General features: G+C 41.4%; 2 protein-coding genes across 2 annotated transcripts; both read right to left on the bottom strand.

The window, feature by feature from the left end:
* Positions 1 to 710: 710 nt before the first annotated feature.
* On the bottom strand, positions 711 to 7,689 carry purbb (purine-rich element binding protein Bb). Its single transcript, XM_085792517.1, has 2 exons — positions 7,149 to 7,689; positions 711 to 3,266 (listed from the first exon to the last, which is right to left on the bottom strand). The coding sequence occupies exons 1-2, from the start codon at positions 7,637 to 7,639 to the stop codon at positions 2,768 to 2,770; spliced, it is 990 nt and encodes a 329-aa protein (XP_085648643.1). The 5' UTR covers positions 7,640 to 7,689; the 3' UTR covers positions 711 to 2,767.
* Positions 7,690 to 11,541: 3,852 nt separating this feature from the next.
* On the bottom strand, positions 11,542 to 14,551 carry ved (ventrally expressed dharma/bozozok antagonist). The gene is made up of 3 exons (XM_085794280.1): positions 14,269 to 14,551; positions 13,189 to 13,481; positions 11,542 to 11,889 (listed from the first exon to the last, which is right to left on the bottom strand). Exons 1-3 carry the CDS (start codon positions 14,549 to 14,551, stop codon positions 11,542 to 11,544), a joined length of 924 nt encoding a protein of 307 aa, XP_085650406.1.
* Positions 14,552 to 15,365: the final 814 nt, after the last annotated feature.

Consider the following 15,365-nt stretch of genomic DNA (forward strand, 5'->3'; position numbering starts at 1 on the left):
TTTAACAAATTAACATAATGAAACATGTGTAATGTCGTGTTTCCTGTGATGATTTGCTGCTTTTCAGTTTATAAATAAAGAGAATTTAAAGGGACAGTTCACCCAAAATTGAAATTTCCCTCATTATCTCCTCCCCCTCATGTGGACTAAGGGCTGGGAGAAGTTTCAGAGTCCTCCGTGGCTTCTCTGAGTTACAGGGGGTCTCGGCGTAGCAGTGCATGTCCATATGACGGTTGCAAATGGATACCAACTGTCTTCGTAACAAAAAGACACACCAAAAAACATCCAGATACCTCCATGCTGCTCGTCTGTAATGCTACATGCTTCCGCTACAAACAAGCTTAAAACATAGACTTATTTGATTTTTTTCGGAACAATTTCTCATGTCGGGGCTTCAATACAAGACGGACATTACAGACGAGCAGCATGGAGGTATTTGGATGTTTTTTGGTGTGTCTTTTTGTTACGAAGAAAAGTGAGCTCCGTTCTCAACCGTCATATGGACATGCAGTGCTGCACGGAGCCCCGCTGTAACTCAGAGAAGCCACGGAGGACTCTGAAATTTCAATTTTGAGTGAACTATCCCTTTAAAACATGTTTAAAAACATAATTATTGAACATCTAGAACATGCGAGACAGTCGACAGCTGAGCGATCAACATATTGATCAGCGATCAGAGGGTTAAGAATGTACAGTCACACTGTGGGTCATTGCATTTAAAGTCGTTTTAATTAAGGAAGTGTTATACTGTCACTCTAGGAAAAACAAAATGAAAAATAATCTGGAGCTTTGAGTCACAACTTTGTTTTAAGAAATTAACCTTTTTCTTTTATTTCTTCTTTTTTTTTTTTTTAGTCTGGAAACTCTTTTTTTTTCTTCTTTTTTTTTTTACACAATACATTTTTTCTCCTTTATAATAAGTATTTCAAAATATCTTTTGCTGGTTTGTTTGGTAATATCTCGTCTATAAGTAGAATTTCATTTCAATATAGTTCTCTTTTTGAAAAACAAAAAATAAAATAAAAACAAAAACAGAAGGAAAAAACATCCATCAGTGTGTTGTTTCTGTCCGGGGTCCAGATGTTGTCCAGAGGCCGACGCTGTTTGGACCCGGGTAGTGGCAGATGAGCACCGTTACAAAGTCTCACATATATATATATATATATATATATGTATAATCAGAATAATATTAATATTAATAATAGAATAATAGAATAATATCTGTGCGTTGGCCTCCACAGGGAGGAGGAGGAGGAGGAGGAGGAGGAGGAAGATCGTCCTCGCTGCATCACCAAGATCGTATGTTTAACATAAACCCAGCTGAGTCTCTTCTCTCTTCTCTTCTCCCTGAAATGAAATGAAATGCATTTTTTCTCTCCCGGAAATGCATTTCATCTCATTTCTCAGGGAGAAGAGAAATCAAATGAACTGCATTTCCGGGAGATGAAATGCAGTTCATTTTAAATTTTCCCTGAGAAATGAAATAAAATGCATTTCTCTCCCGGAAATGCATTTTATTTCATTTCTCTACTCCCTGAGAAATGAAATGAAATGCATTTCCGGGAGATTAAATGAAATGAAATGAAATAAAACGCATTTTTCTCCCGGAAATGCATTTCATTTCATTTCTCAGAGAAAATTTCAAATGAAATGCATTTCCGGAAGAAAAATGCACGCATTTCCGGGAGAGAAAAAAATGCATTTAATTTCATCTCTCAGGGAAAATTTCAAATGAAATGCATTTCCGGAAGATGAAATGCAGATTCCGGGAGAGGCTGGTTTACGAGGCTAGTTTTTTCTAGTTTTCCTTTCCTTTATTCTAGTCGAGTTGAGTCTTTTTTCCATCCAGCGGCCTGATGCTGATGCTGATGCTGCTGTTTCACCTCCACATCTGGATGCTGCTGATGCTGCTGCTGCTGCTGCCACATCTGGCCGGTAGCATCCTGCAGCAGCTCCATCCCTCCGTCCGTCCTTTACAGTATTCCTCTCTCTGGTTCATCTGACTCACTTGCAAGAATCCCACACACTTTTTTTTTAATAAAAAATAATCATAATAAAAACCAAAAAAACCAAAGCAAACAGCTGCTGACTGAGGAGAGACCTGGACCCGACAGGAAATACAATGGATGCTCTTCTCTCTCTCCGTCTTTCCCTCCGTCTCTCCGGTCGCTGAGCAAGGGAAACATCTTAAACAGGTTGACTCCTCACTCTTTAAATAGAAACTATGTTGCAGATAGGAAAAGCATTCATTGGCTTCTTTTCTAGAAAGAATAAACCAATTTGCTGGTTTTAGTAGGTTCTTCTCTCTCTCTGGTTTAACCCATAACTCACTCCTTCCTTTCTCTTCTTTTCTTTCTTTTTTTTCTTTTAACACATCGAGTCCACTTTTTTTTTTTGCACACACACACCAAACACCACCACTCCAACCTTCACCCTACACACTTTCTTTTTTTTTTAGGATAACACACCGATACTTCCCCCTGCACATTTTAATTTAATTTTTTGTCGTTTTTTTGTCTTTTGTGTTTCATTTAACGCCATTTAACGGTACTTTTTTTTTTTTACTTTTACTGTAGTTAGGCTATTACAGCACGATTTGTCATGCACTTACTTTATCTTTTTATATCGCAAAATACCCCCCTATGTTGTTGTTGTTGTTGTTGCTGCAGACCTGTCGTGTAAAGTGGACTAACAGCTGTCTGGTTGCTCTCTTTCTTTCTTTCTTTCTTTCTTTCTTTCTCTTTCTCTAACATCATCATCCTCCTCGTCAGTCGTCGTCCACGTCGTCTGTCTCGGACTCGTCCCGCCGTTCGTAGGCCTTGTCGCGCTGCTGCCGCTCCTGGATCTCCTTCATCTCGTCGGCGTAGCGGCTGAAGGCGCCGCCGAACTTGCCCCAGGCCTTGAAGGGGATGGTGATAGAGTTCCTGTAGCTGGGCTTCACCTCGCTGACGCGCAGGAAGACGCCGTACTTGTTGGACCCGACGTCGAAGAAGAAGCGTTTGGAGTCCACCATGATGGAAGTTCCCTCGGGGAGTTCTCCGCTGCCGTGGCCGTAACCGTAGCTACCGCCGGGGCCGCCGAAGCCGCCGCAGCTCAGCTCCTCGTCGTCGCCGCCGTAGTCGTCGATGAGCTTCGCCAGCGCGTCGCGGAACTCGATGAGCCCCTGAGCCGGCAGAGCGATGGTCTGGCCGGCCAGCATGCCGCCCACCGGGCCGCCGCCGCCGAAGCCCGGCCCGCGGTTCACGGTCTGCCGGATCCGCAGGAACCTGAGGGGAGAAACAACATCGACGTGTTGGTGAAAACAAGTCAAACACGATTCTACATTTTCTTGGTACGATTAGGGCCCATTCACATGGAGCCTCTTTTACCAGCCCGGATCTCTACTCCATAGCTGCCGTAGCAGCAGTGTGACTCCAGGACATTTAACCGTGTTTTTAACTTTTATTCAGGGATGCAAACGGGTCAGGACCAAAAAAGAGAGGAATTGTCTGGCATGGGGGGGGCTCACCATTAACAAATGATTACATTACAATATCATGGAAAAGTCAAGTTCCAGTAGTTCAACCCCCCAACCAAGTATTGATTGATTGATTGATTATAGACATAGTTTTCAGAAGGACAACATTTCTATATTAAAAATGCTTTTTAAAAAAAATCCTTTGCAATATTTCAATTTTGGAGAAACTGATTTTTATGTCTTCACTGAATGTTAGTCATAATTATTACTATTAAAATAAACTGAATAAATAAAGACATGGGATGTTTCATTCAGTGTGTAATGGACATATAGGCCTATATAATGTGTTAGTTTCACTTTAAGTGAACACATTCTACATCTGAGGCGACGTCTTTCCACTCAGGGCTTCCTTCACCTCTGAAACGGGGCAGATCTCCGTGGAAACACCTGCCTGACACAGCAACGTAGGGAACCGTGCATGTCCGCGGCGCACAGCTCCACATGCACGGGGGAAAAAACGGCGTCGCCGTCGCACCGACTGCACGCGGCTATATGCCGCTTTAACGAGCGCGCATGTCGCGTCTACATCGGAGGTCGGCTGTTATCAGTGTAATCAGAGACCATGAATGAGTTCGCCTCAGTTTCACGTGATTGTCACTGTCAGCCTGTTAGAAAAACATTTTACTGACCCCAGCTGAGACGCTGAGACACTGAGACCCCCCCCCCCTCAAAAACAAAAACTCTTCGGATCTGAACGATTCACACAAGTCACCTAATTGGTCATGAAAAAAGCGAGTTTCGCTTTTCGGCCGCTGTTTGCATCCCTGTTTATTAGACACAAGGTAGAGTTCACGTCTGGCCTGCCTCCCTCCTCTCCACACGGCGGTGAGTGAGGGATTCACGCTGCTTGAAATCTGATCAGCTCTGTGTTTACTCAGTTCCTGGTTAAATGACAGAAGCGTCACCACTAAATGTAAGAATGTGACAGGCGCTTTTGGTTGCTTAGTAACGGCAGACGCGACCATAGACGCGAGCTCAGAAGCGTTTTCAGGCGCTCCATGTGAACGGGGCCTTATCCACCTTTTTCTGAACGTCAAAAACCTAGGCCGGTGGAATTTTATGTTTACGTTTCCATGGTTTCGGTAGTCGCGGTAAATGCATAGATTTTTTTTTTCTCTCCAATGAAAATCTGTAAAACGCATGGATCATCACACCAGCTTTTAAAGGGATAGTTCACCCAAAATTGAAATTTCACTTTCTGATATTTAACTGATGAACTGATGCGTCTGGTTTTAATAATTGATCGTCCTCCGATTAAACATCGAACATTTATCAAATCTGAATTTAACAAATTAACATAATGAAACATGTGTAATGTTGTGTTTCCTGTGATGATTTACTGCTTTTCAGTTTATAAATAAAGAGAATTTAAAGGGACAGTTCACTCAAAATTGAAATTTCATTATTATCTCATTATCTCCTCCCCCTCATGTGGACTAAGGGCTGGGAGAAGTTTCAGAGTCCTCCGTGGCTTCTCTGAGTTACAGCGGGGCTCCGTGCAGCACTGCATGTCCATATGACGGCGGTTGCAAATGGATACCAACTGTCTTTGTCCAAAAAGACACACCAAAAAACATCCAAATACCTCCATGCTGCTCGTCTCGACACAGGAAGAGCAGTGAACCGAGACACTGGGAGCTTCCGCTACATATACAAGCTTAGTAGATAAACTTATTTCATTTTTTTCGGAACAATTGTTGTGTATTATTGCAGTAGCCTTTATGAAATACGTTTATATTAAGCTGTGATCGTTGTACGGTGTGAAATTGTGTTTCCTCGTATGTGACAGAAATAAGGTTGAACTGTTATCAAGGCTATAACATTATATGTGCACTGTTTTTTTTCCTCCGAGTTCCTGCAGCGTGAACGCAATGATGTCGGAAGTCGGAAATTTCCGAGTTGGGAATTCTGACCTCGGAGTTGTTCTGAACGCAGCATAATAAACTACCACTAACCTTCTTTAACCTAAGTTGAGGATAATAAACTAACACACTAACCTTCCTTGCTGGTTCTCCTTCAGGTCCAGGTAGTACTTGCAGTTCTCCTCCTCTATGTTTTAAGCTTGTTTGTAGCGGAAGCTCCCAGTGTCTCAGTTCACTGCTCTTCCTGGTCCGTCCAAATCTCGCGTGATTTGCATTGACACCCAGTTCACGGCTCCGCAAATCGCGAGAGATTCCGGCAGAGCAACACTGGGAGCTTCCGCTACAAACAAGCTTAAAATATAGACTTATTTAATTTTTTTCGGAACAATTTCTCATGTCGGGGCTTCAATACAAGAGGGACATTACAGACGAGCAGCATGGAGGTATCTGGATGTTTTTTGGTGTGTCTTTTTGGACGAAGAAAAGTGAGCTCCGTTCTCAACCGTCATATGGACATGCACTGCTACACCGAGACCCCCTGTGACTCAGAGAAGCCACGGAGGACTCTGAAACTTCTCCCAGCCTTTAGTCCACATGAGGGGGAGGAGATAATGAGGGAAATTTCAATTAGCTATTCCTTTAAGTATCCAAAAGTACATGCTTTTAAATTTAGTTTAATCGTTTTTTGTTTTGTTTTGCTTTTTTTTTTTAATTAAAAATGACACACTAACATTTAAATTCCTACCAATTCAACGTTAGGCTATAATTGTTAAATAATTGTGGCGTTTAATACCACGATTAATGGTGAAAACAAGTAATGGTGACACCCCTAGACTTAAACTAACCTTATGCTGCGTTCAAGAAGACTCGGAAGTCGGAAAAAAACGAGCTCCGAGTTGTAAAAAATGAATTGAACTACGTCGAACTCGGAAATTACAGGTGGGAAACTCGGCTATCACATCAGAGCTCCGACTTTCCGACTTGACGTCACGACAACATCAAAACATGGCGTCATGCCCTCGTCTTAAACGGTTAGAATTTAGACATTTGAAGTTATTTGTTGAGGTTTTAATGCATATTTTTGTGTATTATTGCAGTAGCCGATATGAAATACGTTTATATTAAGCTGTGATTGTGACTGTGAGACAGTTGGTATCCATTGACAACCATCATATGGACATGCACTGCTACGCCGAGACCCCCTGTAACTCAGAGAAGCCACGGAGGACTCTGAAACTTCTCCCAGCCCTTAGTCCACATGAGGGGGAGGAGATGATGAGTGAAATTTTAATTTTAGGTGAACTATCCCTTTAAAATATAGAGTTATTTCATTTATTTTCGGAACAATTTCTCATGTTGGGGCTTCAATACCAGAGGGACATTACAGACGAGCAGCATGGAGGTATTTGGATGTTTTTTGGTGTGTCTTTTTGGACGAAGAAAAGTGAGCACCATTCACAACCGTCATATGGACATGCACTGCTGCACGGAGCCCCGCTGTAACTCAATGAATTTGGACATTTGGATGTTTTTTGGTGTGTCTTTTTGTTACGAAGACAGTTGGTATCCATTGACAACGATCATATGGACATGATGCACTGCTACGCCGAGACCCCCTGTAACTCAGAGAAGCCACGGAGGACTCTGAAACTTCTCCCAGCCCTTAGTCCACATGAGGGGGAGTAGCCTAGATAATGAGGGACATTTGAATTTTGGGTGAACTATCCCTTTAACCTAAGTTGTTTAGAGGATAATAAAGTACCACCAACCTTCCGCGCTGGTTCTCCTTCAGGTCCAGGTAGTACTTGCGGTTCTCCCGGACCAGGAACTCGCTCTTGAGCGCCCGGCGCGGCCCCCCGGCCCCCCCGTCCTCCTGGGCCTGGGCCTGGGCCTGGGCCAGCTGCTCCGGGCTGCTGGGCCCCAGCTGCGCGTAGTGCTCGATGAAGTCCCCCAGGTAGTCGCGGAACTCCGCGGCCACCGACAGCGACAGCGTCAGCCGGCTCTTGGAGCCCCCGGCCCCCACCTCGGCGATCTTGATGAAGCGGCCCTTGCTGTTCTGCTTCACGTCCAGGTAGAAGCGCTTGTTCTGGATGTCGAGGCGCTTGGACGCCAGCTCCTGGGTCTCCTGGTCCCGCTGGAAGTGCTGCTGCTGCTGGGGGGGGCCACCGCCGCTGCTGCCACCTCCACCTCCACCACCTCCTCCGCCGCCGCCGCCGCGCTCACTCCCGCTGTCTCCATCCGCCATCTTCAGCTCCACCATCCGCTCCTCTCCGCTCCCTCTGGTCGCTCCTCTCCGTCCTGCGTAGCTGCTTTCTGCCTGCGCGCTCCCGGCCGCGGCGCGCTCCCGGCACGTCACAGCGTCACAGCGTCAGAGGCAGAGGAGGCAACCAACCCCCCGGAGGAGAGACGTGATTGGTCCGCACGTCTGCCACTCCAGCGCGTTGGCACGGCAACGGCTTTCCCATTGGTCCGCGGGAAATGTCACTCACGCCCCACATGTAGAGTTCCCAGTGTTTTTTTTTTTTTGAAAAACTTTATTATTGTTCAACAATACAACATAAAGAAAAGAGAAAATAATAATAAATATATACTGTATATATATATTATATGTGTTATATATATGTATTTATTTAATTATGTATATATATATATATATGTATATATAAATTAATTAAATAAATACATAAAATAAATGAGTAATATAGAAAGGATGAAAAATGTAGATATAAAAATAAATAGAATTAAAATTAGAAAAAAGCAGAGAGCTGATATGCAATTTCATTTTCAACATTTCAGTTGAGTTAAAAATAAAGGAAGTGAAGGAGTTGCTTTGGACTTTTTAACTTTATGAGGAATTTACCAGTCTGCCACTCCAGCGCGTTGACACGGCAACGGCTTTCCCATTGGTCCGCTGGAAATGTCAATCACGCCTCACACCGTGTTTTTTTTTTTTTGAAAAACTTTATTATTGTTCAACAATACAGCATAAAGAAAAGAGAAAATAATATAAACATATATATATATATATATATATATATATATGAATTAATTAATTAAATACATAAAATAAATGAGTAATATAGGAAGGATGAAAAATGTAGATATAAAAATAAAATAAATAGAATTAAAATTAGAAAAAAGCAGAGAGCTGATGAGCATTTTTGTTAAAAATAATGGAAATGAAGGAGTTGCTTTGGACTTTTTAACTTTGTGAGGAATTTACCAGAGTCTGCCACTCCAGCGCGTTGACACGGCAACGGCTTTCCCATTGGTCCGCTGGAAATGTCAATCACGCCCCACATTTAGCATTCCCAACGTTTTTATTTTTTTTTTTTGGAAAACTTTATTATTGTTCAGCATAAAGAAAATAATAAATTATATATATATAAAATGATATAAATAAAGAGCGTAGGAACAGAGAACATACAGAACGACAGACATTCCAAGATATAACTGACAAGAGAGATGGGATAAAAGAAAAAAAAAGTAAATTAAATAAATAAATAACATAAAATAAATGAGTAATATAGGAAGGAAATAGAAATAAATTTTGAAAAAAGTAGAGATAAATAATAGAGCAATGTAAAGAGAGCTGATAAGCTTTTTTGTTAGTTACAACATATTTCAGAGACTAGAAAATGTCATTTTCAAAAGTTCAGTTGCTTTGGACTTTTTAACTTTGAGGAATTTACCAGAGTCTGCCACTCCAGCGCGTTGACACGGCAACGGCTTTCCCATTGGTCCACCGGAAATGTCAGTCACGCCCCACACGCAGCGTTCCTCGTCAGCCATTGGTTGAGATTGAGGTTCTGTTTGCCTGCGCTACTTCTTGTCAAACTTTCTTTTCTTTTCTTTTTCTTTTTTAAATATCCTCCATCAGTTGTGAAATTCTCCTTGTTTGTCTGACACAATATGTTACATAAAATATAAACATGTATCTGTTAAACACAGTTTGCTTTTCTTCAAAGTTATAAAGTGGAAAAAAACTGGGTCACATTTTAACAAGTGTTTTAAGACCTAGTTATATACTGCACAAATATTATATTATACAATCATTTAAATATATAAATAGGTTAATAAATATTCTGCATGTACAATTTAATTTGAATAACATCACATGACAATCAATAAACAGCAAAATAAGGTCTTAAAAAGTAAAAGTGCTCACTACACACAAAAATAAAAGTACATCATCTTGTTTTATCTACTTTAATCAGCACTAATTGAATATTTATTTTCATATTTCCTCATGTTAAAGGTCTGAATTCTTCCATATTGAGGTAACAGAAACAGAACAGTGATGATGGGATGTTGCAGCTCCGGGCTCGGCCTGCAGGTGTCAGTGTGGCTCCACCGGCAGCTCAGGTGTGTTCTCTGTTCACTTCACTGTCTGATCAACAGAGTCTGTAAATATGGGATGTATTTTATTATTTATTTATATGAAACGAAGCCTCAAAGAATCTGAGGTTTTAAATGTGAAGCATTAACATTAATGTTGTTTTAATTCATAAGGTGGATTCACTCTATAAATGTTTATCTACATGTCTTGTGTGATGTTTAGATCAATGAACACTAGCACACTTATAAACACATTAAAGGGATACGCAAAAAAATGTTTTCGTGTCTTGCCTCATTCCCGAGTCCATGACCAGCAGATAGACACCATCCTTTCGACTGTGCGTGCAGTAACAAGGGAGATAGAGCCGTATCGCCGTAATTAGCTTAGCTCAAACGCTGGAAGTGTATAGGTAGTGTTAGCCTGCCTCCACCTAAAGTCGCTAATTAGCTTAGCTCAAACACTGGAAGTGTATAGGTAGTGTTAGCCTGCCTCCACCTAAAGTCGCTAATTAGCTTAGCTCAAACACTGGAAGTGTATGGGTAGTGTTAGCCTGCCTCCACCTAAAGTCGCTAATTAGCTTAGCTCAAACACTGGAAGTGTATGGGTAGTGTTAGCCTGCCTCCACCTAAAGTCGCTAATTAGCTTAGCTCAAACACTGGAAGTGTATGGGTAGTGTTAGCCTGCCTCCTACCCGAGCTGAAATCAGCAGTCAGAAGCTGATTTCATTTTAGCTCTAAACTCTGTAAATATTTCACTTTATCCACATTTCAAACATGTTTAGGTGAGAAAGTAGCCGTTTAGATCAGCAGTGTGTCGTTAATTTGTCTAAATACCAGCTGTTTACAATTTTGTTGGGACGAATTCGGCGCTACTCAAGCTAGCTTAACACTTGCAGCGTTTGAGCTAAGCTAATTAGCGACTTTAGGTGGAGGCAGGCTAACACTACCTATACACTTCCAGTGTTTGAGCTAAGCTAATTACGGCGATACGGCTCTATCTCCCTTGTTACTGCACGCACAGTGGAAAGGATGGTGTCTATCTGCTGGTCATGGACTCGGGAGTGAGGCAAGACACGAAAAAAAAAAAATGTTGGCGTATCCCTTAAAAGCTGACCAGGAACATGAGCTGGTTGGTTTGACTGTCGTCAGAGAAAAAACACTTAACAGTTCAAAATATGATTGTGCAACATGAAAATCACACGTTGTAGCCTACTTTTGTTTTTCCCAGAAATATGAACAAAAGCTGAACAAACACTGAGACCAAACTGAATCTGAATCCAGGTCCGTTGTCTAGGGGAGAAAGGTGATGATAATTCTAGGGGCCCAGCGCCCAGTGGGGCCCATAAAAAACCCCAGTAGTCTAATCTTTGTATGACTGATTTATTCTGCATAAGACCCTGACTAATACTCATAGTAATGCTGCATTAGCATCAAAACAAAGTAGGCTAAATAAAAAATGATAATACATACGTAGTCTAAGAAAACAAAGTGTAAAAGTCAGGGGGTAGGGGCCCACTTTAGTATTCTAATTTTAGTATAAGGGGGCCCAGAATTCCTAGCAACGGCCCTGTCTGAGTCTCATGTTGTGTGTTTGTGTATCAGATGTGGGTCTGGTGAGAGAAACTGTGAAGCTGTATAAAGTCTCAGTGACAGTTTTTTATTTTATTTTAACAACAATCTGATTTCACAGTTATTACATTAGAACAAAAATCTAAATTAAACATTTCATAGATTCAAATTTAAATATTTCCAGACTGTACATCAGTTACACACACACACACACACACACACATTAGCTATTGCACCCCAGCCTGTCTGTTATAGTCAGTAGTAGTGGGGGTAGGGGGTGTAGTACTGGTAGAAGGCGTCCAGCGGCGCGGCGGCGTGGTGAAGGCCGTGGACGTGGCTGTGGTGGACGTAGGCGGACCCGGGGGGGGCCGGGGGGGCCGCGGGCTCCTGGGCCGACCCCCCCACCGTCGCCACGGACACCGCCGCCGCCGCCACGGCCGCGGCGTGGTAGCGGGGGTACGGGCGCGGCCTGAAGCTCTGCAGCTCCAGAGGAGAAGAGCAGTGGACGAACTGAGACGCCACGTTGGCCTGACAGGCCTGAGCCAGAGCGTCCTGGACCGACCGCTTCAGCTTCATCCGCCGGTTCTGGAACCAGTTACGGATCTGAGGGGGAGGAAGAGTTCAACCACAGAAGCTTTAAATACACTGCAAAAACTCTAGTTTCTACTAGTTTAGTTTGGTTTAGTTTAGTTCAGTTTAGTTTAGTTTACACTGCAAAAACTCAAAATCTTACCAAGAATATTTGTCTCATTTCTAGTCAAAACTAACCTCTTTCCACTTAAAATAAGACTCGTCACATTAAAAAGCAGCTTGTTTTTAGACACTTTTTAAAAAAAAACTTTTTTCAAGCATATTTTCACTTGAAATAAGTAGAAAAATCTGACAGTGGAGCAAGTTTTTCTTTCTTATTATAAAAGCACAAAAAACTTGCTTTCACTGGCAGATTTTTCTACTTATTTCAAGTGAAAATTACTTTGAAACAAGTGAAAATGATCTAAAAAAACAAGTTATTTCTTTAGGTGATGAGTCTTATTTTAAGTGGATGGAAAGAGTTTAGTTTTGACAAGAAATAAGACAAATATTTTTTTGCAGTGTATAATATAAACATTATGCATTATAGTTTTTGAGGAACATTCCTGGCATTTAAAATATTGGCCAAAATGAAATAAAAGTAATAAATTCAATGTATAAAATGTAATTATCAAAAAATCTAATCTAGCCTATAATGAAATGTAATTAAAAAAAATCTAAATACATTTTTTTAAATTAAGTAGAATACATTTTTAGTCCAAGTTATGAAAAAGTAAAAAAATAAATAAAAGTAATAAATTAAATGTATAAAATGGAAGTATAATATAATTTAACATAATAATATAATAGCCTATAATGAAATGTGACGTTAAAAAAAATCTAAATAATTTTAGTAGTAGAATAAAATTTAATTTCTAATTTTATTATGGTAATTCATTTAGTTTTCAATTTTACTAATTTAAGTTATGAAAAACTTTTTAAAAATGAAATTATTTAATAAATGTAAATAAGTACTCTCCTCTCTCTGCCTATTTCCTGTCTCTCTCAACTAAACTATCAATTAAAGGTAAAAGCCCAAAAATATACTTAAAAAATATATAATATATTATATATAGTATAGTATAGTATAATATAACAATATAATATAATGAAATGTAACATGCAAAAAAATCTAAATAATTTTTTTTTAAATTAAGTAGAATAAATGTTTTAGTCCAAGTTATGAAAAAGTAAAAAAAAAAATTAATTAAGTAAATGTGAAAAAAATTAAGATAAAAATTTAGATTAGCTAACCTAAATAAAATAAAGCGATAAATAAAATAATAAAAAATAAAATAAGACTCCATCAGCGGACGGCGTCTCCATGGTTACCTGTTTGTCCGACAGGCTGAGCTTCCTGCAGAGCTCGGCCTTGTCCTGCGTCCCCAGGTAGGCGTTCCTCTTGAAGGCTCGCTCCAAGCTGCCGATCTGCTCCGCCGTGAACGCCGTGCGGGGCCTCCTGCCCGCCGGCGGCGAGGGCGGCGGCGAGGACAGCGTCGTAGTCGTTGTTGTCGTGGCGACGGAGCAGTCGTTGTTGGGCGCCAGGGGCGACAGGGAGCGACCGCCCTCGCTCTCGTAGCCGGAAGTCTCCTCCTCCGTCCCGCTGCTAAACCCCGCCTCCAGGCCTGCAGACAGGAAGTCACAGCACGTTAACAACAAACACACAGAAATATAAAGTTAAACAGTTATTTTACACTTAAATATTCTACTTATAAACTCATTTATTAACAGTAAATAAAATTTCATTAACAGCGGCTGAACCTAAAACTCCTGAGAGACATTAAAGCTGCCTCATGAACCAATAAACAGCTGTTATATAACATTTATTTATAATTAAATCACTGAGCTTTAATAAGAAACTCAACATTATCTACAAATATACTTGGATTTAAATCACGTAAAATAAATAAATAATAATAAAATAGTGTCTTTAATGAGCTGATATTTAACCAACAGTAACAAGATAAAGTTACTGAAGTAAATTCATCAGTTTAACTAGTTAAACCAACATTAGTTAAATTAACTTTAAAAGCACAGGAAGTGGCCTCTTTTAGTGATGGTCTTTCAAAATAAAAGCATTTTGCAGAATAGCACATGAACATAGAAAAAAAGGAAAAAAATCCAGAGTGCTCAGAAGGTTCAAAACATGTGACGAAGGTGCTCTTTGGTGGGAACATTGGTCAAAAAAGGAAGAAGGAAAATCCAAGGCACTCTTCTTCAACAATAAAAAGCCTTTATTTTACAATGGCTATATCAAGTAAAACATTGGAGTGGGTTACAGCCACATGAACATATTTAAAGTGGTTTTCAGACGGTGCTGTTGCTTTAAATCCACTCTTAACTCTCCTAAAGGCTTAAATAACACCCTGACATGGACTTATTATGGGATGTAGCGTATAGCAGTGGACTGACCTGGGTGACTGTGGGAGCTGTGGTGCTGCAGGCTGAACCGGTCCAGGTCTAGACCCCGGTCCCGGTCCCGGTCTTCCTGCTGCTGCTGCTGGTCTGGAGCCTCGGGCCTCGTCGTCGTCCGGCTGTAGAAGCCAGGGAGACTCTCAGCGTCGGTCCCACAGGCGGCCGGTCCACTGGGCTCACGGGGCTGGGTCTGGGTCTGGTGGTTCAGATTCTGGTGGTTCTGGGTCTGGTTGTGCTGGCTGCTCTGGGCCATCCACTCGATGGAGAAGTGTCCTCTCATGTCTGTAAAGCAGCAGCAGCAGCAGCAGCAGTAGAAGGTGTAGAAGGTGTAGAAGGCCTGTAGCTGTAGAGTCTCTATAGTTCCAGTCCCGTGGGGCGTCGAGCAGCTCTGAAGCCTCCTGGTCTCGGCTCCTCTGCTCTTATAGGGGGGGTCCAGACCTCCAGACCTCCAGACCTCCAGACCTCAGTCAGTCCAGACCTTCAGAGATCAAAGCACAAACACATCCTCCTCACCCCCCCTCACCCCCCCTCAGCCCCCCCCTCCTCCTCCTCCTCCTTCAGTTTTCACAACTGCAGTAATTAAGACGTCTCATTCAGTCTCAATGAGGCTGTTACAACCTGGCTCCACTCAGTCTGGGAGTCTCTCTACACCCCCCCTCAACCCCCCCTCTACACCACCTCCACTCCTCCTTCCTGCCTCCAAACACAGATAATAGACACCTCACCCCCCACCCCCCCCCCACTGTCTCCTCTCCATTACACTGTAAATCCTCTGCACCAACAACCAACAACAACACTGCAAAAACTCAAACTCTCACCAAGAATATTTGTCTTATTTCTTGTCAAAATGTCTCATTTCTAGTCAAAACTAATCTCTTTCCACTTAAAATAAGACTCATCACCTAAAAATTAACTTGTTTTTAGATCATTTTCACTTGTTTCAAACTAATTTTCACTTGAAATAAGTAGAAAAATCTGTCAGTGAAAGCAAGTTTTTTGTGTTTGTAATAAGGAAGAAAAACTTGCTCCACTATCAGATTTTTCTACTTATTTCAAGTGAAAATTAGCTTGAAAGAAGTAAAAAGTGTCTAAAA

Source organism: Trachurus japonicus, chromosome 12 (assembly GCF_045865225.1).
Source record: "Trachurus japonicus isolate A0001 chromosome 12, Traja_1.0".
Lineage (NCBI taxonomy): Eukaryota > Metazoa > Chordata > Actinopteri > Carangiformes > Carangidae > Trachurus > Trachurus japonicus.

Excerpts from the sequence above, each read along its gene's own strand:
- ved (XM_085794280.1), bottom strand. The coding sequence starts at position 14,551 with ATGAGAGGACACTTCTCCATCGAGTGGATGGCCCAGAGCAGCCAGCAC. Across the intron at positions 13,482-14,268 it reads CAGCTCCCACAGTCACCCAG|GCCTGGAGGCGGGGTTTAGC; the intron begins GTCAGTCCACTG and ends TCCTGTCTGCAG. Across the intron at positions 11,890-13,188 it reads TCAGCCTGTCGGACAAACAG|ATCCGTAACTGGTTCCAGAA; the intron begins GTAACCATGGAG and ends CCTCCCCCTCAG.
- purbb (XM_085792517.1), bottom strand. The coding sequence starts at position 7,639 with ATGGTGGAGCTGAAGATGGCGGATGGAGACAGCGGGAGTGAGCGCGGC. Across the intron at positions 3,267-7,148 it reads AAGGAGAACCAGCGCGGAAG|GTTCCTGCGGATCCGGCAGA; the intron begins GTTGGTGGTACT and ends TTCTCCCCTCAG.